This window comes from Triticum dicoccoides, chromosome 5A, assembly GCF_002162155.2.
Source record: "Triticum dicoccoides isolate Atlit2015 ecotype Zavitan chromosome 5A, WEW_v2.0, whole genome shotgun sequence".
Taxonomy (NCBI): domain Eukaryota; kingdom Viridiplantae; phylum Streptophyta; class Magnoliopsida; order Poales; family Poaceae; genus Triticum; species Triticum dicoccoides.
Genome location: NC_041388.1, coordinates 685,296,921 through 685,323,678, shown reverse-complemented (window position 1 = coordinate 685,323,678; position 26,758 = coordinate 685,296,921). Strand labels below are relative to the sequence as shown.

Below are 26,758 nucleotides of genomic sequence, written 5' to 3'. Positions count from 1 at the left end.
GTTCGACACTCTTACTTATCGAAAGGACTACGATAGATCCCCTATACTTGTGGGTCATCACTATACAACTCTCATTTAAGATTTTTTGCAGGAAAACTTCTCTCTAAATGGGAAGGCCCCTATGTTATCGAAGAGGTCTATCGTTCCGGTGCCATAAAGATCAACAACTTCGAGGGCACAAATCTGAAAGTGGTAAACGGTGAAAGAATCAAACATTATATCTCAGGTAATCCCATAAATGTTGAAACCAATATTATTGAAACCGTAACCCCGGAGGAATACATAAGAGACACTTTCCAGAACGTTTCAGACTCCGAAAAGGAATAGGTATGTAGCACGGTAAGTAAACCGACTCCAAAACAATTTTTAGGGCAATATTTCTCCGTTTTGGAATATTTAGAAAAATAGAAAAATAAGTAGCAGTCCGGGAAGGACACGAGGGCCCCACGAGGGTGGTGGGCGCGCCCTACCCCCTGGGCGCGCCCCCCTACCTCGTGAGCACCTTGTGTGCCTTCCGGACTCCGTTTTCTTGCACGTTACGTATTTTGGTCGGTAAAAATTCATTATATAACCTCCCGAAGGTTTTGACTCCCGTATCACACAAATATCCTCTGTTTTCGTTTCAAGTTGTCCCGTTGCAGATTAAATCAACATGTCTTCCCAGGATTCGGAAGGAGAAAGCTATGTGGATGATTACTTAGCAAATCCAAAGGTCTATGGAGATGTGGAACACGATGGATGGACCACGGAGGAAGAAGAGGACTATGAACCCAAGGGGAAGGAGGAGATGAGCTCAGATGAAGATGAAGCACCGTTACCTCAACTTGGGGACATGCACGTGGAGTTCAAAAGGTCAAGTCTCCATGATAGGGTAAAGAAACCCAAGTTCGAGTTTATCCCTTTTCGTCTCTTGCAGGAAAATAAGCAGGACCTATGCAAAAAGATATTAACCCTGGAGTGGGAGATTGATGATCTGAGGGATCAAAATGTCGTCCTCAAGCGCAAATTAAGGGAGAAGCCTAAGCCATCAACTAAGCCAACATCACCACCACCTTCTTCACCGACAAAGGAGACATAATCACATGGGTATGGGCACTCCCCTTGGCAACTGCCAAGCTTGGGGGAGATTCCCCGGTATCGTATCACAACCACAACTCTTATCTTTACTGTTTTTCTTAGTTCGATCCTATTAGTAGTATCTTGATCTAGTAGAATAAAGTTTATGGCATGATCTAGTTTTGAGTTTTGCTTTATGATCTCTCTATGTAATCGAGTCCGTGAGCTATATATAATAAAGATTAGTGTTGAGTCAAGGGCTTGAGTATTTAGCCATGATCTTGGGTGAATAAAAGAAAAGAGAAAAAGAATAAAAAGAAACAAAAAGTTCATATTGATCTTATTGAGAGTAATGACTTCACATAGAAAGAGTATGATGATTAAAAGTTGTTGGGAGTTGGCAAGCATGGCTTTGGTCATTGTTGCAATTAATAGGAAGTAATAAGGAAAGAGAGGTTTTCACATATAGATATATTATCATTGACATCTTATATGATTGGGAGCACTCATTAAAATATAACATGCTAAAGAGTTGAAGTTGGACAAGGAAGACAACGTAGTGAGTTATGTCTTTCTTATATCTGAGATAAAGTATGTTGCCATGGATCATCTAACTTGTTGAGCTTGCCTTTCCCCCTCATGCTAGCCAAATTCTCAGCACCAAGTAGAAATACTACTTGTGCTTCCAAATACCTTTAAACCAGTTTTGCCATGAGAGTCCACCATATCTACCTATGGATTGAGTAAGATCCTTCAAGTAAGTTGTCATCGGTGCAAAGCAATAAAAATTGCTCTAAATATGTATGATTGATTGGTGTGGGAGAAATAAGCTTTATACGATCTTGTGATATGGAAGTAATAAAAGCGACGGACTGCATAATAAAGGTTCATATCACAAGGGGCAAAATAAAGTGACGTTCTTTCTTATTGAGATTTTATACATCCAACCATAAAAGCGCATGGCAACCTCTACTTCCCTCTACGAAGGGCCTATCCTTTATTATTATCTTCTACCTTATGCAAGAGTCATGGTGATCTTCACCTTTTCTTTTTCATTTTATCCTTTGGCAAGCTCACCATGTTGGAAAGAACATGATATATATATCTAATTGGATGTAGGGGAGCATGAACCATTATTATTGACATTACCCTTGAGGTAAAAGGTTGTGGGGCAAAACTATAAGCCCCTATCTTTCTCTGTGTCTGATTAAAACTCCGTAACCACAAGTATCGCGTGAGTGTTAGCAATTATGGAGGACTAAATGATAGTTGAGTATGTGGACTTGCTTTTTAGCTCTGACATAGACTCTTTCCTATGTTATGATAAATTGCAATTGCCTCAATGACTGAGATTATAGTTTGTCGGAGCCCAATAAGGTTTATGATTTATACTTTTGCATTGTGAATAGATCATCACTTGAACATAAGTAATCATATGACAAAATCTATATATGTTGCTGCTATGAGAATAATCATGATGCCTTCATGCACGTATTTTATTTTTATCGACGCCTCTACCTCTAAATATGAGGACATATTTATTGTTATCGGCTTTTCGCTTGAGGACAAGCGAGGTCTAAGCTTGGGGGAGTTGATACGTCCATTTTGCATCATGCTTTTATATCGATATTTATTGCATTATGGACTGTTATTTCACTTTATGTCACAATACTTATGGCTATTCTCTCTTATTTTACAAGGTTTACATAAGGAGGGAGAATGCCGGCAGCTGGAATTCTGGGCTGGAAAAGGAGCGAATATTAGAGACCTATTCTGCGCAACTCCAAAAGTCCTGAAACTCCATGGAACATCTTAAAACAAATAAAGAAAAATCCTCGCCAAAGATGAAGGCCAGGGGGCCCACACCCTGCTCACGAGGGTGGGGGGCACGCCCCCTACCTCGTGGGCCCCCTGGTGGCTCTCCAACGTCCATCTTCTCTTATATGAAGTCTTTCGATGAGAAAAAAATAGGGAGGAACTTTTCAGGACGAGACTCCGCCGCCACGAGGCGGAACCTTGGCGGATCCAATCTAGAGCTCCGACAGAGTTGTTCTGCCGGGGATACTTCCCTCTGGGAGGGGAAAATCATCACCATCGTCCTCACCAACGCTCCGCTCATCGGGAGAGGGCAATCTCCATCAACATCTTCACCAGCACCATCTCATGTCCAAACCCTAGTTCATCTCTTGTATCCAATTCTTGTCTCAAAGTCCGGGATTGGTGCTAGTAGGTTGCTAGTAGTGTTGATTACTCCTTGTAGTTGATGCTAGTTGGTTTAATTGGTGGAAGATCATATGTTCAGATCCTATATGCATATTATTACCCCTCTGATTATGAACATGAATATGCTTTGTGAGTAATTACGTTCGTTCCTGAGGACAAGGGAGAAGTCTTGCTATTAGTAGTCATGTGAATTTGGTATTCATTTGATATTTTGATAAGATGTATGTTGTCTAGCCTATAGTGGTGTTATGTGAACGTCGACTACATAACACTTCACCATTATTTGGGCCTAGAGGAAGGCATTGGGAAGTAATAAGTAGATGATGGGTTGCTAGAGTCACAGAAGCTTAAACCCTAGTTTATGCGTTGCTTCGTAAGGGGCTGATTTGGATCCATATGTTTCATGCTATGGTTAGGTTTACCTTAATACTTTTGTTGTAGTTACGGATGCTTGCAATAGAGGTTAATCATAAGTGGGATGCTTGTTCAAGTAAGAACAGCACCCAAGCACCGGTCCACCCACATATCAAATTATCAAAGTATCAAACGTGAATCATATGAACGTGATGAAAACTAGCTTGACGATATTCCCATGTGTCCTCGGGAGCGCTTTTCCTATTATAAGAGTTTGTTCCGGCTTGTCCTTTGCTACAAAAGGATTGGGCCATCTTGCTGCACTTTATTTACTTTTGTTACTTGTTGCTCGTTACAATTTATCCTATCACAAAACTATTTGTTACCACTTATTTCAGTACTTGCAGAGAATACCTTGCTGAAAACCGCTTATCATTTCCTTCTGCTCCTCGTTGGGCTCGACACTCTTACTTATCGAAAGGACTATGATAGATCCCCTATAATTGTGGGTCATCAGTCACCAAAACACATAACTCATAATACAAATCGTCATCGAACGTTAAGCGTGCGGACCCTACGGGTTTGAGAAATATGTAGACATGACCGACACACATCTCCGGTCAATAACCAATAGTGGAACCTGGATGCTCATATTGGTCCCTACATATTCTTCGAAGATCTTTATCGGTCAAACCGCATAACAACATACGTTATTCTCTTTGTCATCATTGTGTTACTTACCCGAGATTCGATCGTCAGTATCATCATACCTAGTTCAATCTCGTTACCGGCAAGTCTACTCGTTCCGTAGTGCATCATCCCGTAATTAACTCATTAGTCACTTTGCTTGCACGGCTTATAGTGATGTGCATTACCGAGAGGGCCCAGAGATACCTCTTCGATACCGGAGTGACAAATCCTAATCTCGATCTATGCCAACTCAACAAACACCTTCGGAGACACCTGTAGAGCATCTTTATAATCACCCAATTATGTTGTGACGTTTGATAGCACACAAGGTGTTCCTCCGGTATCCGGGAGTTGCATAATCTCATAGTCACAGGAATATGTATAAGTCATGAAGAAAGCAATAGCAATAAAAATAAACGATCATTATGCTAAGCTAATGAATGGGTCTTCTCCATCACATCATTCTCTAATGATGTGATCTGGTTCATCAAATGACAACACATGTCTATGGTCAGGAAACATAACCATTTTTTATTAACGAGCTAGTCAAGTAGAGGCATACTAGGGACACTCTATTTTGTTTATGTATTCACACATGTACTAAATTTCCAGTTAATACAATTCTAGTATGAATAATAAACATTTATCATGATATAAGGAAATATAAATAACAACTTTATTACTGCCTCTAGGGCATATTTCCTTCAGGATGATGCGGGTCTCCTGTGGCTCCATGATGATGCGCGGGTGGCATTGGGTGGCCAGGCAGGGCGACGGCGGTGAGGTAGCGGATGGTGGAGGCGTAAGAGCGGGAAGGGCGTCGGGTGAAACTTCACTCCTGCCAAGCCCGAGCAGGTCTTGCATATGCGCAAACCCAGGCCACCAATACTCTACATATGTGGTGCGGCAGGCCCATTTTTAAGTTTACTGTGAAAAAATGAGAACACTCGAGTTTACAGTATCTGTTCTGGTCATTTTTATGCCTCCAAAACTCTAAACCGGTAGTAATTATTCAATACATCTCCTTTTACGATATCTGCTAGAGTTGCACTTATAGCGAGATGCAAGCGTCTTGCCTCACGTGTCGCTAATGATGGGCGAGTCTCTACTTCTAACGGAGCAGTTGGTGAATAGTCTCTGCGATTTATTTTTGCTGGGTTTTTTTTCGTCTCTCCTCCCACCACCCCCTCCCATCCTGGTCCTTCGGTTTATTTTTCTCTCCACTCTTTATTACAACCAGAACTTTCCTAACATATAACAAATCATGGATCTAACTTCCTTAAATTATGCAAATCAATCGATTCCTTTTATCGGTTCAATTTGTCTTAGGAAACAAATAACAGATTTTCAGGAAACAAATAATATGTTTTAATCTAACTTTTCTAACTTATCTAAATCAATCGATTTCTCTCATTACTGAAATTTGTTTTAGAAAACAAATAACAGACACGTCACAAACTTTCCTCCTAATAAATTGTTTCTTAACATTTCCAAACTTTCCTAATCAGACACGTCACAAACGGGCAGGTACTGATATCACGTTACCAAACAATATTTTACTAATTTTTACCTTTCCTTGATAACAACCAATATTTCCTATGTTTTCCACCTATAGAAGGAAATCACCCCTCCGTCGATATTAGCATTTTTTTGAAATGGGATCTCCAGGTTATGATTTTTTTGTGATTCTTTCCAATTGTGGCATCTCCTTCCGCTCCGGCTCCTTCTCGTAGTTGGTGAATAGTCTCCACGGTTTATTTTCGCTGGTTTAATTTCGCTGGGTTTTTTCGTCTCTCCTCCCACCACCCCCTCCCACCCTGGTCCATCGGTTTATTTTTCTCTCCACTCTTTATTACAACCAGAACTTTCCTAACGTATAACAAATCACGGATCTAACTTCCTTAAATTATGCAAATCAATCGATTCCTTTTATTGGTTCAATTTGTCTTAGGAAACAAATAACAGATTTGTAGGAAACAAATAATATATTTTAATCTAACTTTCCTAACTTATCTAAATCAACCGATTTCTCTCATTAGTGAAATTTGTTTTAGTAAACAAATAACAGACACGTCACAAACTTTCCTCCCAATAAATAGTTTCTTAACATTTGCAAACTTTCCTAATCAGACACGTCACAAACGGGCAGGTACTGATATCACGTTACCAAACAGTAAAACCCCATTTGCATAGAAATCAGTTGAAAATCCTAACTTTCCTAATTTTTTACCTTTCCTTGATAACAACAAATATTTCCTATGTTTTCCACCTATAGAAGGAAATCACCCCTCCATCGATATTAGCATTTTTTTTGGAATTAGATCTCCAGGTTATGATTTTTTTTGCGATTCTTTCCAATTGTGACCTCTCCTTCCGCTCTGGCTCCTTCTCGCATAAACACCTCCACCACAGCCAGCTGACGCCACCCCAGACCTCCTGCCTCTCCACACCTTCTTCGCCACCTCCTCCTCGTACTCCATTGACAATCCCTCTGCCATGTTTGTCCACGGCGGTGTCGAGGACATGGCGCAGCAGCGTACCAGCGATAGAGCAGCGCATAGTAGCAGGAAGCAGCACGCAGCAGGCGAGGTAAGCGGCCGGCGTGGCTGAGGGGGCGGCCGACAAAAGATGGTCGTGACAGGAGGGGGCGCGAGGCAGGGGCGCGATTGCGGGGCGAGCGAAGGGATAGGCGGCAGCAGACGTGGCGAGCACAGCTAGCGAGAGTGTGGCGCATGGCTAGGGTGTGCGTCGCGCGTGTCACAGTGGTGCGGTGGCTGCGGCGAGCGCGACGGCAGTGGCGGGCGCGATCGACGCGGTGTGGCACAGGCGTGGGCATGGAGAGGGAGTGGCCCTGCGGGCGCGGAAGAAGAGCATTAGGCTCGGGCATGGGTGCGCATAGGAGCGGGCATGTGCCACGGGGTCAATCTGAGGAGCTCGGTGGCTACCCCTGCAATGGCCATGGCGGACGACGGTTCTCGGCCACGGCGAAATACCTAACGTGAGCAAACGAGAGGGGAAACATGGGAAAGGCAAGAGGAGATCACGACGGTGTCAATGGCGCCCTAGGGGAAGACAGGGGAGCTCGGGGCGGCGTGGATCAAACGGCAATGTTACTGTGGCCGAAGGTTGAGGAAGACAGCAACGACGTCGATGCAGGGGTGCTGGACTTGATCTCGTTGGCTCATACGAAGTAGCGGAGGAGTTTGGAGCTCCTCGACAAGCTTCTAGCCTGCAGGGAGAGCAGTGGCTGTGTGGATGGGGTCGGTCATGGTGGTCGTGGCGTCTGACTTCGTCCAGATCGACAGGATCGAGCGAGCGAGGAGGAGAAGTGGATCTGGGAGGGGGAATAGAGGAGTGAGGCCATGGGGGGCAGGGGAGGCAGGGCGTCACCCTTATCCATTCCCCTTCGATGCCGGCGAGGTGGTCGGGCGGGAGCTCGGCTCTGTAGCGACGCGGCTCGGGGAAATATAAGTTGTGGTGGCAAATATGATACACATAATCCATATTGTTATGCACTAGCGCGTGTGCGTGTGAAATAGATGAATGATGATCCCGTACCCAATAAGATGGATATGTGTGTGTTAGAGAGAGAGAGAGAGAGAGAGAGAGGGAGGGAGAGGGGGAGAGAGAGAGTGAGGAAGAGGGAGGGAGAGAGAGTGTGTGTGAGAGAATTGGCCAATGTCACTTGATATGTATGAGAATATTAAATGTAATATTAACATAACTGATATTGAACTCTTAAAGTTAATGTGGCCCCGTTGCAACGCACGGACGTTCTTCTAGTCCAAGTAGTGACCTGCAGTTTAGCTTATTTTTCTTCTCTGTTTTTTCATTCTTTCACTTTTTTTCCTTTTGTTACTATTTTCAATAACATTCTAAATACATATATTCCAAAAATTAAATTTGCTTAAAATAAAAAAATAACTACGAATTTGAGACATGAAACAATTGTTAGTGTAATTAAAAAATGCTGATAGCATTGGAAAAAACATTGATATTTAAAATGTTCACACATTTCAAAAACAAGATAAGTAAAATTTTAAGAAAATTTTTATACAATGTAAAAAAGTGATAGTGTACTGCAAAAAAGTTTTTCATACCATTCAAAAAATGTAAAAAGTGATGATAGCATTTACCACTCAGCTCCAGTGGCCCAGGCGTGCAAGGCCGACTTTACCACCAGAAGCAACTAGCCCAGCACAATGATGAGAGCCTGCTACAGTTAGGCCAGCCCAGCCCAACACAGCGCGCGAATAGATAAGGCCTCCGGCGCCGCTCTCAATCGGCCTCGGCTCTCCATTCTCACTCCTTATCCTCACTCCAGCAGCACGCTCGTCCCTGCACCAACACCGCAGCAGCTCACCATGGTCAGCGAGGAGACGCCGGTGGCCACCGAGCCGGAGCTGGAGAGCGGCGACGCGGCACCGGAGGTCGTCAAGGCCGAGGAGCCCGCGGAGGACGGCGCGCCCGTCGTCGAGGACGTCAAGGAGGGCGACGGTGATGAAGACGAGGAGGAGGACGAGGATGATGACGAGGACGACGAGGATGAAGACGGTAACCATCTCCTACTCCCTTTTGCATCTCCACTTGTTCTATCTTCTTTCAGATACACCATGTGACGGTGTGGGTTCGCTTGTTGGTAGACAGTTCGTGCAACGTGCAAGCGCCTCAGAAATTGCTTTTGTGCACTGTAATCTGGCTGGGTTTTTAAACTAGCTATCGGAACTGAGTGGTCACGTAACGTTGGATTAGTTATTGACTTATTGGTACGTAGTGGTAGTTGAACTAGATTTGCAGCTTGGTGCGCCTTCAGTTCGCTTTAGTGTTTGTAGTCGTCGCTAGGTGATCTAGAAATCTAGATGTAATTTTTATTATTTCGGATGTTTGTTGTATTGCCATGATGATGATGAAGAATAGAGCAGAAGCTTTTCAAAAACAAAAGAGTACGCACGTCTGACTTGCAATTTTGTGATGTGCGTGAAGGCGAGCTGGGTGTGGCCGGGAGCGAGGGGTCGAAGCAGAGCCGGAGCGAGAAGAAGAGCCGCAAGGCCATGATGAAGCTCGGGATGAAGCCCGTCACCGGCGTCAGCAGGATTACCATCAAGAGAGCCAAGAACGTAAGAAGCAACTCTTCTATGTATGTGAAATTGTTCAGGCTAATTCATGCATGTTGTTAATTAAATGTTGGGCTTCAGATCCTGTTCGTGGTGTCGAAGCCGGACGTGTTCAAGAGCCCGACGTCGGAGACGTACGTGATCTTCGGGGAGGCCAAGATCGAGGACCTGAGCTCGCAGCTGCAGGCGCAGGCCGCGCAGCAGTTCAGGATGCAGGACCTGAGCAAGGCGATGAGGCCCGACGCGGCGGCGGCGGGGGCCGGGGCGCCCGCCGACGAGGAGGAGGTGGTGGACGAGACCGGCATCGAGGCCCGCGACATCGACCTCGTCATGACGCAGGCCAGCGTGTCCCGCGCCAAGGCCGTCAAGGCCCTCAAGGCGCACGACGGCGACATCGTCAGCGCCATCATGGAGCTCACCGCCTAGTCTTTTCCTCGCTTCCTTTCTCCAAGTCCGGCCGGGATGTTTCCTGCCGGAGTATCGTATCATCATGTGCCCGTGTGTTTTGCATCCCTTTTATCTCTACCAATCGTACGTGGACGTTGCACCAGATGTTGTCAGTTTCGAGATATGTTAGTGTTCCTCTTACAATTGGTCAATTGAAATCTAGTTTCAGTATCATGGCCAGTTTGCCTTGGAATGGAGTTCCTATGGTTAGCAGGTGGGCATTGGTCTTTAATTAATTTCTACTGCGACCAGCAATCGTCTAGCAATATGAAAATGAACGCACCGAATAATCCATAGCATGACAGGGTAAGGGTAAATTCCACAGATTTCTATTGGATCAATCATCTAAGTTGCAGGTTTGCAAGTTACATTATACAGTACAATAGAATAAGAGGCCTTCACTTGTCTATCCTATATCAGACTACCCGTTCTGCTGTTGCAGACTCCTATTTATCCCGCCTCACCAGTAAATAAATCTCTAATGACATCCAGCGGCCTCAACTAGGTTGGTAAAAGTATCCTCTGCTCTCACTCATCAGCTCTGCCTGTCTATCTATCTTCTTATTTGCCAGAGCTGAAGAGCACTGAATGGGTAATGAATCTATGATGTGTAAAAATGCCGAATGTCTCAACACCACCACAATGATCACCAACAACATTTCATAGCGCTATCACTTCTTACCGTCGGGCTTATCAGGGAAACTTCTATTCAGAAGCTCGAGGAGAAGCATGGCGGCAGAGTCCTTGGCCTTCTTCACGCTCGGCATCGGCTCCCCGATGCACTCGTCGGTCCATCCGCGATCGGATGTATTAACCCTAACCGCGTAGACAAATCTTTTAGCATGAGCAGGGCCGCCCTCATTTATGCACCTGTACTGTGGCATTGGCCACTGCCTTTTCAAGCAAGTGTCGTTCAGGTTCTGCCTGGTGAACCCAGCATTGCTCTTATCACCGGCCTTTTCGGTCTCTTTCTTTGCTGCGGTTTCCTTCTCCTTTAGGACCACTAGTGCGTTTCTCGCCGCCAACTTCTGTGCCATCTTCTTCTGTGGGTTTTGAGCTACACCAATCTGAACACCATCAACAAAGACTTCAACGGTAGCTACATTGCCTGCCCGGGATGCTTTGTATTCTAAGCCTTCTGCTTGTTGCTGGCACCGTTCTTGGAGCTCCCTAATTGGATGCATTGGAAGGGTCTCTGGCGTTACCAGAGGTTCGAGGAGCGGTTGGAATACCTGGTGCAAAATAGTGCAGTTTGTTTCAAGCTTCCTCCAGATTAGGTTGCTTTTCTATCAAGAAAGTTTCTCTAGAATATCTAAAATAAATACCTTCCAGACTGCCGAGGTGTCATACCCACTATCCAGGAATACTGCACCAGCAATAGACTCAATAATGTCTCCAAGAACTTTAGGAGCCTTGCAGTCCCCTAGTCCAAAAGAATTGAAACCTGATTTTGAAATCTCTTCTCGGACATCCTTCACGAACTCCCGAATCTTCAGAAGATTTAAAGAAAATAGTCAGCATTGCTTGAAACTTCAGTTCTATCAACAGTGTCTTGTTTCCTACTGCATAAAGAAAGAGTATGGCAAACCTGTTTTTCCAGTGCAGATGATCCATGGCGAAGATGTGTGTGCAGCTTACGCCTAACTGCAACCCTTGCAAAGTTTTCATTATTAACAGCTGCAGCTCTCAGGTCAGTCAAGCGACCAGGAGGTAGATCAGTATATGTAAAAAATAAATGCTTTGTGATGAGATGATCCAACACAGCATCACCAACAAATTCCAACCGCTGGTAACAGGAAACGCCAGAAGATGGCCTGGATGCATGCGTTATAGCCTCAATAAGAAAACCTTTATTCTGGAATTTCATACCCAAGATGCCTTCCAATGTCTCAAACTCGATGCCTTTCAATATGCTCTCAGGTATATTATATGGCTTCGGGGGAGGGATCTCTTGAGGATCCAACTCGGCATGAATCCCAATCCACTTCATCAAGTGGTTTGCAGCAATTTTCCCTCCTGCTACATAATAGACCCCAATAAGTGCTTCAACGACATCTGCTAGAGTCTTGCTTGAGAGAACACGATAGCAGCTGGAATCTCCATCAATTTCACCCTCCTCTTGAATGTTATCTGTGTAGTCATCATCATAATCCTTCTGTAATTCATTACCAGGTATTGACTCCTCACCAAAGATGGACGGTTCAGATTCTCTTGTCTCCTCATCAAATACAGGCAGTACTCCTGGAGCTGCCCATCTTGATGGGGCAAACCGATCTGCTTGAATATACGACTGAAGAGTTTTATTCAGGGCAAATTGGTAGAGGACCATGTTACTGACCATCTGCTGCCGCATCCTTGTAAGCTGTCCCTCATGCTTCTGAGGATATTTTAGGAAAAGGAATCTACTCACAACCCATTTCAGGTATGCATCACCCAGTAACTCTGCTCTTTCATAGCAGAATGTTTCCTGGCATGATGCAGCAGTCAAGGCTTCTAATATCTGCCATGAACCAACAAGCTGTTAGTACGAATTAACAAACACATGATCTTGTTTATTTATTAAGAAAATCATTTGGCTCTTCTGCGGTGAGACGAGGGAGTATAAGGCAGTCTCTTGGAAAACATGCCAAATACCTACTACATTATAGATTGACTATGCTACCTCGTGAATGTTAGTTATTGTTTTGATGAATATTTACATTTGTGCCACCATTTATGATGACTTCCTATAAAAAAGGGGCAACCTGGTGCATGTAGCTCCCGCTTGCGCAGGGTCCAGGGAAGGGTCCGACCACTTTGGGTCTATAGTACGCAGCCTTTCCCTACATTTCTGTAAGAGGCTGTTTCCAGGACTTGAACCCATGACCTCATGGTCACAAGGCAGCAGCTTTACCACTGCGCCAAGGCTCCCCTTAGAACATGTAATCAATACCATTGTGTTACTCCATGTATCCCATCTCACTTTAGGTATCTCTAAATCATGTTCTATCAATTCTTATTGCAGGACCTACCAAAGCCAGATGCTACAATAAAGCTACATGCATCGTGCATCTCACGTGGTATTCATCAAACGTGACATCCAACTAGACGATAGGAATGTATTATAGGAAGGAGAGGAAATGTAAGGATCTAGTGTACCAAAGCATTCTACCAGGACGTGTTACAACATTTTCTTAAAGATTCAGGTTTGGGGCAATCAAAGATGTTGAGAGTACCTTAACTGCGGGAACAGGATAATCAATTGTTTCCTTCAATTGAACTGCAAGAAGCATACTCTCAACCCTTCGCATTATTGATGGCAACCTCTGAGCTCCACGAATAAGTGATCCAGGAAGTGGGTGCACAAGACAGAGTTCGGGAGGTAAATAGACATAGTATGTTTTGTCAACGTTCTCCGAAAAGTCACCTTCTCTAGCTGCAAAACAAGAGCCAATTACTCATCACTGCATGACCACAATACTCACATCTGGGTTCACAAAAATAGTGGCACAAAATTCGACATAAAAACCATCCAACTTGTGGTTATGCCATGAGAGTTTCTTTAATGAGTAAATATCAAGATTCGTTGGACATGTTCAGGATGGGACTCAGAAATACCTTCAGAATGCTCAAATCTAGGAGACAGAAGATTCTTGCAATAGGAAACACCACGTGCACGTATAAGAGGCTGTTTCTTATACACTAGCTCCACACCATATCTGAGATCAAATAGCACAATGAGTCACAATGTGCTGCCACAAAATTGCTTATATAAGACTAAAGTAAGGCAGGATTCTCTGAAATAAAAAGGGTACTAATCCTGCTTTTCAGCATTTAAGAAAATGTTGTCTTTACTTCTGCTTGTAGTAATCGGCATATGAGCTATATTCCAAAGGCCCCAGGTAGCCTTCCTTCCTAGGAAATGAATTTTCTGCATTCATGTTATAGCAAATACAGTCCACATAGAACCGCTTTCCTGAGTGGGCAGCAGTGACAACCATCCCAGAAAGGTCTTTTGCATCCCAGCATGAATCTGCCATGAACAACTTGCCTTGGTTCTGATACTCGCTTGAATACCCTCTATCACGAGAAGGAACTAATCCAGATGCTTTGACGATATCAAAGTCAGCAATGGCTCCTCTGATACCATAAGTCGGATGTGCCTTCTGTCCAAAAGCTGTTCCATTACGCAATTTTCCAAACCCATACTCTCTCTTTTCTCCACCGAGTGTCCTCTCATTGGTGCCTAGGTAGACATCTGGTCGTGCCTTCTGAAGTGGATTATTCCAGGCATCAGTATTCACAATGCTGTTGACTAAAGTCCAATCGATCTCTCTTAAAGCATCTGTACACTTCTCAGCTCCTACAGGGACAAAGAGGTATGCTTTTGCTGGATCCCAAGGTGTAGTTGAGGGATCAACATCAACATCAAGGACTATGCTCATGAGCCTAACATGAAAGCTCTTCAGCAGAACCAGCTGCGATCACAACAGTAGGGTATTAGCTACACTAACCCAAACGCTTAAATGAATATTTACTTGGAACTTCTCAAGCAGATCAACCTGACTTTCTGTAACTTCAATTGGTCCACGGAATACAAGAGATGCCTTTGTTATCATTGTCCTGGCAACAAAGAGACCCATTGGTGTCGATAAAACCTGAAAAAACAGAAGAAGAAAAAAAGGTTAGTTCACAGCATTCTGCTCAAGTTTCAGGATATTCCAGATGATGGAACATACCTCTGCATCCAGCTCACTGCCAAAAATAATAGAAAAATTCGAAAGCTGTGCAAGGGAAGGGTCCTTAGATGTCCCTACATCCACACAATTCACAGAATACATATACAACTTAACAAATTGAGTGCTTTGGCAGCCATCTCTTCCACATAAAATCCATTCTCCCTGTCACAGAAAAAAGATCCATCAGAATGAGATTGGGGGATAATCAAGGGTCGTGCCGGAGAGTGCAAATGCACTTTGTATGCAGAGAGATAATGAGCGAGGAAGCAAATAACTTACTCTCAAAATTTCAGCAACACCTTCAGGATAAAACTCTCTATGGCGTGCCGTTCCAGGGAGTGGATCACCTTCATTCTGTTCGGTCTTCTCTCCTTCCCCACTTCCTCTATCAGGTAAAAGCATATCTGTGAAGGCATTCATCTCATGCAGCTTCTTACAGGCAGCCAAACAAACAGCCTGCACGAAATAACAAGTGATATTCATGCAACTGATGGGATACGTCATAAATGATATCAAGGGAGCATGTCAGGTAAGGAACCAGCCTTAAAATAGGATAATCAGAACACAAATCTTGGTCACTAACTCACTATATCAACTATGAATGTGGTAGATCAAGGTGGATTGTCCATATCACTAAATTTGTAGGAGGCTATAAGAGTGAAAAGGGATTTTTTGAAAAAATATTGGTGGCCTTTGGCATTTGGTGTGAACCGTCGAGGTTCAACCCAATGGCTAAGGTTGCCAGTTCAAATCATTTTAAGGCTAGTTCTTATCTGATATATTCCTTGACAACGAGAAAGTATTTCTATTCCAATGAAACCATCATTACTTGCTGTGCCAGACGAATTGAGCCGCATATAGGACCCTCAAGTTTCTCAAATGGAGCATTACAGGGAAGTTGAAGTTTGCAAGAATATTCCATGGAACCCCCTGGCTTCTCATGTTTCTGCATAATAAATTCTGGATGAAGAATTGAGTACCTGCAAGTGCGAAACTTAGGATGCATGTGTGATCTTCACACTCGAAGGAACTGGTAAACTTAATAAATTGACAAGAATTATATGCACCTGTCACTTGGTAGCTGTGAACAGTAAAAATGTACGAGCCCAACTGCAGAATTCAAGCTGACAACAGCACCTGTGGATTCGACCTGGTACATCGAATCAGGTGATGTATCAATGGAATTTAACAGAGTACCATCAAGATGACTGAGATCAGTTCTTTCTATAGCCTCTTTTCTCAACGTCTCCTCACTATTTCGAGCATTCCTCAAGAAAGTTTCATGTGCCAAATTTCCCCTGGAGAAATCAATTTATAAGCCAATATAGTAGGAACGAGCTAATCCAAAAAAAATATGTGTGTGGGTGTGGTGGATACCTTTCAACCATCAATATGTAGTCAGATCCAGGCTTTCTTGCACGACCACGAGACTGTACATAGGCCAAGACTGTCTTTGCAAGGTCAAAGCGAATGACAACATTGCACTGTCGAATATCAAGTCCTTCCTCAGCAACACTAGTCGCAACTAACAGTGTAACCTGCAAGCCAGTTCCAGATTTAGAACTCATCTAGTGGATGTGTTTCTTAGATGTAATAACTTTGTAAAATCTATTAGAAATGAATCATGCAAGGTAAAACCTAGTTAACATTAGACTTACAACTGAAATAGTGATCAAATATAATTATGCTATAAAGAGAAACATACACGGCCATCACGAAATTTTGCAATGGTATCCTGCATTTGGCTTGTGCGCATCTCTTGATTGTTGTTATGACCTATCAAGCTTGCACATTGGATAAAGCTTAAAGATGGAAGCTCTGCAAGCACCTGTTAGGTGAACAGAGGAAAAAGAATTGGACAATGTATAAAGGATCCATACGCACCAAAACAACATAAATGGGAAAACAACAACAGCATGTTAACCTTAGGAAGAACTAATGCCGTGACAACTCGCTCCACAAAGATGATGGCACGGAAATCCTCGGTATGCTGATACTTGAGAAGGATTTTGATTAAAGCCTGCACCCTAGGGGTAACTTTCCCATCTGCCACGGCAGCTCCGATGACCTCATCTACATGTTCACCTACAGAAACAGCTGACAAAAAGGACAGCAATAGAAGAGAGAGTGAGATATACTAAAAAGTCAACTAATGGATCAAGATAATGATGAAATAAATGGTGCGAAATTACAGAACGAAACTGCATGGAGAGAGAGGAAGTGGCTGGTTTTGCCAAACTAGTACCATGGCTATCAGGCAGCTCCCCATCTTCAAGTTCACTTGGGTTGTGATTTTCACTGTTATGCATCTCAACATCATTCGTCTCACTTTTCACTGCAGCTCCCTCAGTCAACTGGCAGTGCAATAAAGCAACAACCTTCTTTAAATGTGACTCTTGAAACTTTACATCAACCTGATAGTTTGCCCTTTCATCATTCTGCAATACTGTCAAAAAGGACACTGCAACCTGAAATCATGTATAAGTGAACTGTCAAAAATATGTGACAATTAACAACATGCCATTGTTGAATATCAAGCGAATACCTTATAAGCACACCATTGACCTAGTTCACCTAAAGCATAATTTATAGCTCTCAACTTCTGGATTAAATTAGCTGCACCATCACTTTCTGTACGCTCAGAAACACCATAGACAAGGCGCAGCTCATCTCTAGACCCAGCATCCCTGGCTCCCATAAACTGCCACTTTGTTCTCTTAGAGCTACAGAGTGCAGCTTCTTCAACAGCAACTTCCATTTGTTTGATCTGCTCATGCAGGGAACAAAGGGTGGCTGCTTTGTCATACTGGACAACGACTTCAAAAGGCATGGGGACATGTTTCTCAAGCTCTTTCCGATCTTTAATAGTACAAACAATGGAATCCAGTTTACTCTCAAGATTTCTTATCTTGATGGCACAATCTTCTTGGCTAGTGACTCCTGTCCAGATAATAGTAAATAGCATGAGAAACACAAGAAGATGAAATTATATACATGAAATAGTGAGTGAAAAAATAAAAAGGGAAAAGGTAGCAGGAGAAAAAGAGCAGAGCAGTACCCTTTAGGTTGACAGGAGAAGCTGTCATGCCAAAAACAACTGGCCTCTTATCCTTCGGAGTTGTGTGATAAAATTCTGACATCACTAAAGAATATGGATGTTTTTTCACTGCATGATGGCACTCATCTAAAATTAAAAGATGTATGGCATCCATTTTAATGATACTGTGCCTGAGGATGTTTAACAAAATTTGAGCTGTCATAACTAGTACCTGCATGAAAGGGCTCTGTTTAATGTAAGTGAATCATACATAGTGTTTAGTACAGTGCAGTTATTTAGTTTGCGACTGTAAAGTGCAAAATTGTTTCCATAGATGGATGTGCATCATACACACACTGCAAATAATGCAGTAAGTTGAGAGGTACTTCCTCCGTCCGGAATTAACTGTTGATGCTAGATACATCCATTTGAGAGACAAGCTTGGGACAAGCTTTTTCAGACGGAGGGAGTACTATCTACACACTTAAACGCGTCTAGATACACTCATTTCAGCAACAGTATATACTAATTTCGGCGACAGTTAATTCCGGATGGAGGTTGTACTAAGCAGTGTCCTATAAAACAATTCTCTTTTACTATCCAACAACTTCATTCTACTTCTAAAGCAGTACTCCCTCCGTAAAGAAATATAAGAGCATTTAGATTACTAAAGTAGTGATCTAAATGCTCTTATATTTCCTTACAGAGGGAGTATCCTATAAAACAATTATTGTTTCCTATTCAGTAGTTCTTCTTTTTTACTTCTAAGTGGTATCCTATAAAACAATTCTCTTTCCTATCCAACAGCTGCTTCATTTTTACCTATTAGGCAGTATCCAATAGCCACTATTGAGGTCACAATAAAAAGAAGGTCATGACTACAAATGAAGAATGTGCTGACAGAAGTAATGTATATGTGAACATGCCAACAAAAATCTAGAGAAGATATGAACATTATATATGTGATATATACACCAACGCAATTGCACTAAATCAAAAAATATATAAGAAACTGACCAATTAACAGCATCATTAACCATAACCTGAAAAGCACCAATACTTCAAAGCCCGTTTTATCCGCATATAAACATGTGTGATACGCGATACACCGGATATGTGTATCCCCATTTTCTGATTAAAATAAATAAATGATGATACACAGCCAGGACATCGTCGGTACGTCGGGGACACGAGAATGCGCAGCCCGGTAAAGCCCAACTACTAACAACAACAGACAGCTCTCATCCCGTGCTATTCAATCAAAGATTGGATCGAGCGCATGACTGCGCCTGGGCATCACTTCCGATGCCTCCATCGCCTGGAGCCAAGCAAAGCAATGGAACTTCCCCTGCTCCCAAATACCCTGCTCTCCTCTGGTATGGGAGTGCTTGCTTCGTTGCTTGTGTGCGTGCAGCGTGCTGGCTGGCTGGCTGGCTGCTGCAATTGAAGTATTGATTGCTGTTGCCTAGCTACTGCTGGTGCTGGCTGGCTGCTACAGTTGAAGTGTTGATTCCAAATACAGAGGGATTTGAAGCAATGGAGGGCATGAAAAGAGGCACGGAGACGGCAAATGGGGCAATATTTGATCTCATGTGATATCTCAAAATCATTCTGTCTTTATTACATGGATTTTTATTAGTTATTCCATATCGCCTATGACTGTTTCTAGAAATTGCAGTATCCCTTGTCCCCGCTTCCATATCCCCGTGTCTGTCCCCGTATTGATGCTTGCTGGAGCATAACCAGAGTGATCTTGTTCCAAAACAATATATAGATTTAGGCAAATGTTTAGCATAGAACTAGGTCACAGGTCATTATACACGGCAATAAGAACAGTATGAAAGGGGATGAAAAATAGAAGAATGACCTGTTTCGAATCAAATTCTCGCTGCCACTTTCTAGCATCCCAGAAATCCTGACCCATCTCTCCACAGTAGTGCCCGACCCGATAGCCAGTCCTCTCGCGTATCACCTCAGCTTGCTGCAATTTCAGCAACACGGTTACACCCACAAAATTCGAAACCTTAATCACTGAAAGGTCAGTCATGTATGTACTGTATGTACTACCTGATACACAAGAGGCACCTTGGGAACCAAGAACACAGCAAGTATTTTCCTGTTCTCCTTCATCATTTTGTCACATATGCTTTTGATGAGCAGCACAGCAATGAGAGTCTTCCCCGCGCCGGTCTCGAGGAAGGCTATGGTGTTTCTGCTCTTTGCTTGCTCAAGCACCTCCAACTGGTAATGTCTCGCCTGCTCCTCTGCGAGAGGCTTCTCCTTCTGGGCGGAAGCCGCCTTATCCGCCTCTGCATTCTTCTCCACGGAGCCTCCGTTCTGTGTCCTGGCACGCTTTCCCTCGCGCTCAGACTCCTGCTCCCAGGTGCCAGGGCGGAACACCATCTTGCCGCCGCGGTCCCGCTCCCAGAACCCTCGAGCCTCGCGGCGGTGGGCAGGGTTACTGTCGCGGTCGCGCTTGCGGGGCCTGTCAACGAAGTCGCGCCTCCCACGCCGTTCCTCCCAACCACGCGAGGGAGGCGGAAGCATCGGGCGCCGCCGCGAATCAGGGCGTGGCTCCCCGTGAGCCCCAGGGGCGAGGCGAGGACGCTTCCCATCTCTCCACTCCCCGGCGCGACCGCCGTTCGTGGAACCACCATGCGACTCCCTTCTCGGCTCCCTCCTTGGGTCGACGCTTCTCGTCTCCTTCCGTGGCTCAACGCTTCTCGTCTCCCTCCTCGGCTCGACAGCCTGGCTCCTCTGCCCCGAGCCCACCACCGCCACAGCATTGTCGGCCACAGACGCAGCAGCAGTCTCCTGCACCCGCTCCGCTGGCGGCGGGGGAGCCACAGGCTGAGACGGCGGGGGCTGCGGCGCGGGGGCGGGGGTGCTCTCGTCGTTGATGCTCTCGAGTATCAGGTCTATCTCGTCGACCAAGCCGTCTTCGACGCCGCAGTCCATGGCGGGCAAGAGGCCCGGGTCGAAATCCGCGGACGCGAAGTCGATGCCGCAGTCCATGGCGGGCAAGGGCACGAGCCCCGGGGCGAAGTCGATGCCGCTGCCGCTGTCCATGGCGGACATGAGGCCCGGGTCGAAGTCGGCGGACGCGGCGAAGTCGAAGAGCAGGGACGGGTCGTCCTCGTCCTCGCACGCGTCGTACCAGTAGGACACCGCCCCCGGGTGCGCGCCGCCGCCTCCTCCTCCCGCCATCTCCCCCGCGGCTGCAGCTGCAACCGGAGCAAACCAATCGTCGTCACACACAACTAGCACATCAATCAATCAATCAGAGAACCACGAGGAAACAAACAGGGGAGGGGAGGGGAGGGGAAACGAATGTTGGCACTACTGCTGCTGCTCTGTGGCGGTGGCGGCGGCGCGGGAGGTCCGGTGGAGGGCGGTGGCGGTGGCGAGAGAGCGGAAGAGAAAGAGGCGGTGATAAACCGTACGAATCACGCAATCGAACCAATCGAGTGGGGCGAGGGAGATGCGAATGCGATTCCGATATGGCGGCGACCGGTCTCGATCCGATTCGATTCGATTCGACGGTGTATCAACGCTACTCTTTCTCTTCTCCCTCTCTGCTGATCTCCACTCCTCTCTCTCTCTCTCTCCGATATGAGGCGAGGCGAGCGGAAAGAGATGGGGGGAGGAGGACGGAGCTAGCTCGGGGCAGGAGGAGGATCCCGAATTAATGGACGCGAGCCCTCGCGGCCAGGAGCGGTGTCCCGCCGACGCGCGGGGCCCCCGGGCCTAGCTAGGGCAGCCGCGGCCGCGCGGCCCGGCCCGGCCCGGCCCGAAGCGACCCCTCGCGTGGGTCCCACCCGTCAGGCGTGGTTGTTGTCCCCCGAGGCGCCCGAGCGGCGCCGCGACGACTGCGAGTCGTGTGTGCACGCTGTGGGCCCCGGACGAGCGGAGGGGGAGTGGGTGCCGCCCCTGCCGCGTGCTCCAGCCACCACGGTAACTACTCCTGCTTTTTTTTCTTTGAAAGTAACTGCTCCTGGTTTCATTTTCACTCAGAAAACAAAGGTGGTGTTTGGTTCTCTAGTCCTAGGACTTTTTCTAGTCTCTAGTCTCTAAAAAGTTCCTCCCTGTTTGTTTCAAGAGACTAAAAAGTCTCTAGTCCCTTCCTAGAAGTTATTAAATGACCATGTTACCCCTAGTATATAGAAAAATAATAATTAAACAACATTATGGGGTGGCGGGCCAATGGGTGCATGGAGGGGCATTATTGGAAAAGTCCCAAAAAGTCCCAAAAAGACTCTCCTTGAGAGTCTTTTTCATTTAGTCCCAAATGTCTAGTTTAGTCCGTAAAAAATCTTTCCCGTTTGGTAAAAAAGTCTCTAAAAAGGACTTTTTCTATTTTTTTGAAACGAGGCAAAAGCTTTGCCTTATATTGATAAAGAAGGAGCAAGAACAACAACAAGGTGGGAATGGCTTAGGCCATCCCAGAGGAAAAGGAAAAAACAAAAACAACAAACAGATCAGCCCACAAGATCCGCCAGGTTTTTTGCTCCCGCTAGAGTCCAATCTTTTGCTACCTCTCTTATCTTGTGCATGACCACCACCGGCAGAGAGGATTTCTTGTTGAAGACTCTCTCATTTCTTTCCTTCCAGATTTCCCAGGTGATGAGCATGATAGCCGTTTTTAGACCCTTGGGAGAGGAAGAGGGCGACCTAGCTAAGGCCTGCCAGTAGTCCACCACCTTGGGGCGACCAGAGCCCATGCTAAGCAGTAATTCCGGGCAGGAGAGCCAGGATGCCGCCGCGGACCAGATCCTCTTGGAGTAACGGCATTCAAAGAGCATGTGTCTCGCCGTCTCAGGGGAGCACCGGCATAGCTGGCAGGAGGGTTGGTGTGGCCATCCACGTTTGGCCAGGCGATCCGCGGTCCAGAGGCGATTTTGGACGGCGAGCCAAGCGAAGAAGCGGCATTTGGGAGGCACCCACGTTTTCCAGACAATCGAGCCGAAGGAGCAAGGCAGCGCGGTCATGAACTGCGCCTTATAGGCGGAGCTCGCAGAGTAGCATCCATTTGGGGAGAGGGTCCAGATGATGGAATCTTCTATATCTGGGGAGAGCTGGATATCTGAGATGAGATCCCATAGCTGGACGAACTGGCCAATGTGCTCTGCCGTGAAGGCCTCCACCGCAATATCCGCTACCCAGGTATGATCAGTAAGGGCATCATGGACCGTTCGGTTTTTCCTCCTCGAAGCTTTGAAGATCAGAGGTGCCATATCTTTCGGTGGCTTGCCGTCAAGCCATGAGGAAGACCAAAAGGAGGCCTTCTTGCCATCCCCGATAGTAACACGAGTCGCGGCGTTGAAGAGCTGTCTATCTGAGGCATCGTTAGGAGTTTCAAAACCTACCCAAGGTTTTTCAGGAGCCTTCCATTCGTCCCAAAGCCAGCGAAGTCTAAGGGCGCGGGAGAACCTTTCCAAATCTAGGATCCCCAATCCACCAAGCTCCTTAGGGCGGCAGATCTTCTGCCAGTCTAAAAAGGACTTTTTCTAGTCCCTACACAAAAAAGTCCCTGGAAACAAACACCCCTAAACTACTCCTGCAGCTTTTGATGCGCTGCAAATTCAGCTTCGGTGCACTTTTCCATCGACCATCGTAGGTGAGACTTTGAGGACGTGATTACTATGCTCCATGGCATTGCTGCTCCTAGTACTACTTCGTCAGAGTTAATTAAGTTTGCAGCCTGAGTGGATAGATAGATGGATAGATAGGACAAGGAGCAAGTGAGTGAGTCCCAATGCATGGAGCATCAAGTTCCAAAGGTCGTTGTACTAACCATCTCCGCGACACGACGCGTGCGTGCAAAGATAAGCAGATGCTTTGCTGCCCTGCCGGCACAGGCACCCCGTCCGTAGATACAACCGAACCTGGCCGCTTCGGGCCAGTGAGCCAGTCCATCCATAAAATGAGAGAAAAATGAAACAAAAACACGTCTAGGTTCGTTCGTTCAACGGAAGCGCCTTCTCGAACCCGAGCAAATACGTTACGATACGCACAGTGACAGGACACAGGACAGGGACGGACAGTGAGGAAAGGCTGCCACTGCTGTGTGTGAGTGTCAGTGTGTCACCTCCCTCCTGGAGACGAACCTACCCCGATTGATGCCGCCCGCCTGCGCGCGGTACAGCGGAGAGAGTGCTCGCCTTGCCCTTCTTCACTCACTGACAGTGGTGGCTGGAGTGAGTGACTGACCGAAGAGCAGTGGTGGTGGCATGATAGTTACGGCGGCGTCCCGACAGGGGCATGCGTCCGCTGCCTGCCCGGGAATCCTGCACGGCTGTTGTGCCTTTAAGGCAGGCGGTGCCCGCACCGGATCCCGTGCCCTGCGCCCAGCACCGGGCACTGTTGCTCCTCGACTCGACTCGTGCTGAACGATTCCGCTCGGGTCACTGCACTTTTCGGCAACTTTATCTACTGTATTTATTTATTCGGATTCACGCTGTCTGACAAACTTCGTTCGTGCACTCGACCACTTCATTCGTCTCGGCCGGAAGCCATGGGTGGGATTCTCAGGAGTTTATTATATGGGTTGTGTGCTAAAAATCCCTTTTAGAGGCCGATCTCCGTGGAGGTTGGTTTTTGAAACATTCAAAATTTATCGGAATTCATACTTTTTACATTTTAGAAAATTCTGAAGACAAAAATATAGATACACATGGGGGGATAATGCATAGGTGTGTAAATTTTCAGGACGGATACATTGAAATGAGGGTTGTGCAAGAAAAACAAATCTGGGCCTTTTTAACATATGATACTATTCATCCTCCCAGTTCGTGAATTTGTCTTTTTATACATATCGCATGTTATTTCATCTTGAAATTTTACGCACATACACATAACATCCTTGTTTACTTGTACAATTTTCTTTAAAAAAATTGAACCTTAAATGTTTGAATTTTGTTTTTTTTTTCAAAAAACTCGGCCTCCATGGAGGCCGAGAGCCAAAACGTCTAGCTCGTTGTGTGCATATTATAGTACTTATGAAAAGCTTTATATATTGTTGCAAGAAAACAGATTGCATATTACGGTACTTATGAAAGCTTTATTTATTGTGGGACCGCGAGGGGGGAGCGACTTCTAGTTAGAGCAAAATTCTCTATTTTGAACCATTAGTTGTGGGCATCTATTGGTTGTCTTCACTTTTCCTTTGTTCGTGAGAGGCTAGTCCATGAGGATGGCACTTGTGATCCTCTGAAGGATGCTTCGTCTCAATGAGGCTAGTCGCTACGGGCCGCTCCTAGCAGGAGCAAGCCAGAAAGGACACAACACAATGACAATCACTGTCATCCAGCAACTTCAGCAATGGGAGTGCAAGATCTATTGAGAGCGACTATGGTATGTGGGGGCTACAGTGTGTGCATTACCGCCTCGTCGTCAGCGACGAAGGCATGCCTAGGGCACTCGGGGCTATAACACTAGGCGTAATAACAATATCATTTGCAATTCTTTCTTATACAATATACAAACCACTTTTAGTGCATCACCGAAGCTAGCTTAACCCTAGGCCTAGTCCCATGCTAGCTTCGCAACTGCTCCTTGTAACCGATCCTCGAGCAAAGTTTGTCTAATGATTCTCGCACTAGTGAGAGTCTAGGTAGAGAAAATATGAGGTTAATAGATCACCAAAGCATCACAGGATGCAGGCATCGGACATGTGCCAATGTGAGAGTTTAATTTTGCATCCTGAGGCACAATGGGTTTATTGTAAGCAGTAAGTCTTTCACTACCGCAGGATGCTGCTAACGCGACACTATAATCAAAGACCCTTTAGCAAAACTGTGTGCAATGCATTAATCGCAAACGATGTTGTAAAAAAACCGTAAAAAAATGATACGAACTGTTTGCGATGGCGGATACTACGTCAAACACGATTCAAATTAAAATTGCGTGTGTAAGTTTGCTTTGGTTGGCCCTAGGTTCGACCCTTGCCGAAGGCAAGTTTTTTCCCTATACGATTGGACAATTTATCTAACTAATTATTATGAATTACTGATAAACATATTGTTTACTTATCTGTAACTATTTTATAAATTCTCAAAAGATATGAATATAAGATATGCACACTTGTGTGTATTCTCAAAAAGATATAATACTAGTAGAATGCCCGTGTGTGTTGCCATGGGCCTTTTAATTTTTGTTCTGATTGCGTATAAAGACTTGTATTATGTGTATATGACTCGGGTGAATTTTTGGCCGCTTCCAACAACATCGTGTCAACACCCTGGTCGATGGATTCTTTTTTAACATTGACACAATACTTCTCCATCTCTCTCATACTCTGCAAAATAAACATTTATAAAGATACGCCTTTTTGTATTATCATGTGCAAAAAATATATAAAGAAGAACAATTATGTGCATGCATCTTTCCAATTGTGTAAGACTATGAGTTTGCAGTCCATCCATCATAAAGATTGGTCAACTGACATTTTGAAAGCATCATAAAATTCATTAATTTTGTCTCTATTCTACAAAAGTGAATATATAAACACATATTAAAATAAAATAAAAATAAGGTAAGCCTATGTACAATGGGCAGTGCTACGTGTCCGCCGGTGGATATGTTGAAAAGATCCACCCCCTCAACAGCCGTTAGATCTGGTCCAACCAACGGCCTAGCCCCATCCTTATTATTCCAACAAAGTCAGTGTTGTAGAACCCTTTGCAACACAGCTCATGTTGCAGAAACATTCGATACATTGTGTTGCAGTTTTTTTCGTCTTCACTTTTTTGCAACATAGATGATGTCGTGAAAGGACTTTTGCAACATGAATGACGTTGCAAAAATTAAAGAACATCGTGTAGAACGGGAGCTTGGGAGGAACACAAGAGGCAACTGCGCTGATCCAGATCCAGATCCTGCAACATACAAGTTGTTGCGGTGGGGAGACTGTAACAAGGGCTCAGTTGCAAAACCTTAAGAGAGCTAGGTGAGCCCCCTAGGGCGCGTGTTGCACAATTCGCCGGCTGAAGCCATTCATTCCCATATATAATATATATTCATGGGTCAGCTGCCTACTCTGAGCAGGTGATCTTTTTAGTTGGATTGACTGGGATCATGCTTTTTAGTAGTGAGTCACATCCCAATTTTAGTAAACTATA

At 45.2% G+C, this 26,758-nt stretch overlaps 2 protein-coding genes across 2 annotated transcripts; one reads left to right on the top strand and one right to left on the bottom strand.

The window, feature by feature from the left end:
- The first annotated feature begins 8,595 nt into the window (after positions 1-8,595).
- On the top strand, positions 8,596-10,058 carry LOC119304142 (nascent polypeptide-associated complex subunit alpha-like protein 2). Its single transcript, XM_037581309.1, has 3 exons — positions 8,596-8,877; positions 9,307-9,440; positions 9,519-10,058. The coding sequence occupies exons 1-3, from the start codon at positions 8,688-8,690 to the stop codon at positions 9,861-9,863; spliced, it is 669 nt and encodes a 222-aa protein (XP_037437206.1). The 5' UTR covers positions 8,596-8,687; the 3' UTR covers positions 9,864-10,058.
- Positions 10,059-10,191: 133 nt separating this feature from the next.
- LOC119304141 (endoribonuclease Dicer homolog 1-like) lies at positions 10,192-21,298 on the bottom strand. The gene is made up of 20 exons (XM_037581308.1): positions 20,983-21,298; positions 19,707-20,863; positions 19,507-19,620; positions 17,661-17,871; positions 17,148-17,542; positions 16,848-17,070; positions 16,527-16,699; positions 16,308-16,430; positions 15,980-16,140; positions 15,670-15,900; positions 15,432-15,582; positions 14,882-15,058; positions 14,603-14,764; positions 14,426-14,521; positions 13,719-14,341; positions 13,482-13,582; positions 13,100-13,299; positions 11,473-12,384; positions 11,210-11,374; positions 10,192-11,116 (listed from the first exon to the last, which is right to left on the bottom strand). Exons 2-20 carry the CDS (start codon positions 20,844-20,846, stop codon positions 10,556-10,558), a joined length of 5,919 nt encoding a protein of 1,972 aa, XP_037437205.1. The 5' UTR covers positions 20,847-20,863; positions 20,983-21,298; the 3' UTR covers positions 10,192-10,555.
- Between the last annotated feature and the right edge of the window lie 5,460 nt (positions 21,299-26,758).

Excerpts from the sequence above, each read along its gene's own strand:
- LOC119304142 (XM_037581309.1), top strand. The coding sequence starts at position 8,688 with ATGGTCAGCGAGGAGACGCCGGTGGCCACCGAGCCGGAGCTGGAGAGC. Across the intron at positions 8,878-9,306 it reads GGACGACGAGGATGAAGACG|GCGAGCTGGGTGTGGCCGGG; the intron begins GTAACCATCTCC and ends ATGTGCGTGAAG. Across the intron at positions 9,441-9,518 it reads CCATCAAGAGAGCCAAGAAC|ATCCTGTTCGTGGTGTCGAA; the intron begins GTAAGAAGCAAC and ends GTTGGGCTTCAG.
- LOC119304141 (XM_037581308.1), bottom strand. The coding sequence starts at position 20,846 with ATGGCGGGAGGAGGAGGCGGCGGCGCGCACCCGGGGGCGGTGTCCTAC. Across the intron at positions 15,059-15,431 it reads CAATTCGTCTGGCACAGCAA|GCTGTTTGTTTGGCTGCCTG; the intron begins GTAATGATGGTT and ends TATTTCGTGCAG. Across the intron at positions 13,300-13,481 it reads TAGATTTGAGCATTCTGAAG|CTAGAGAAGGTGACTTTTCG; the intron begins GTATTTCTGAGT and ends CTTGTTTTGCAG.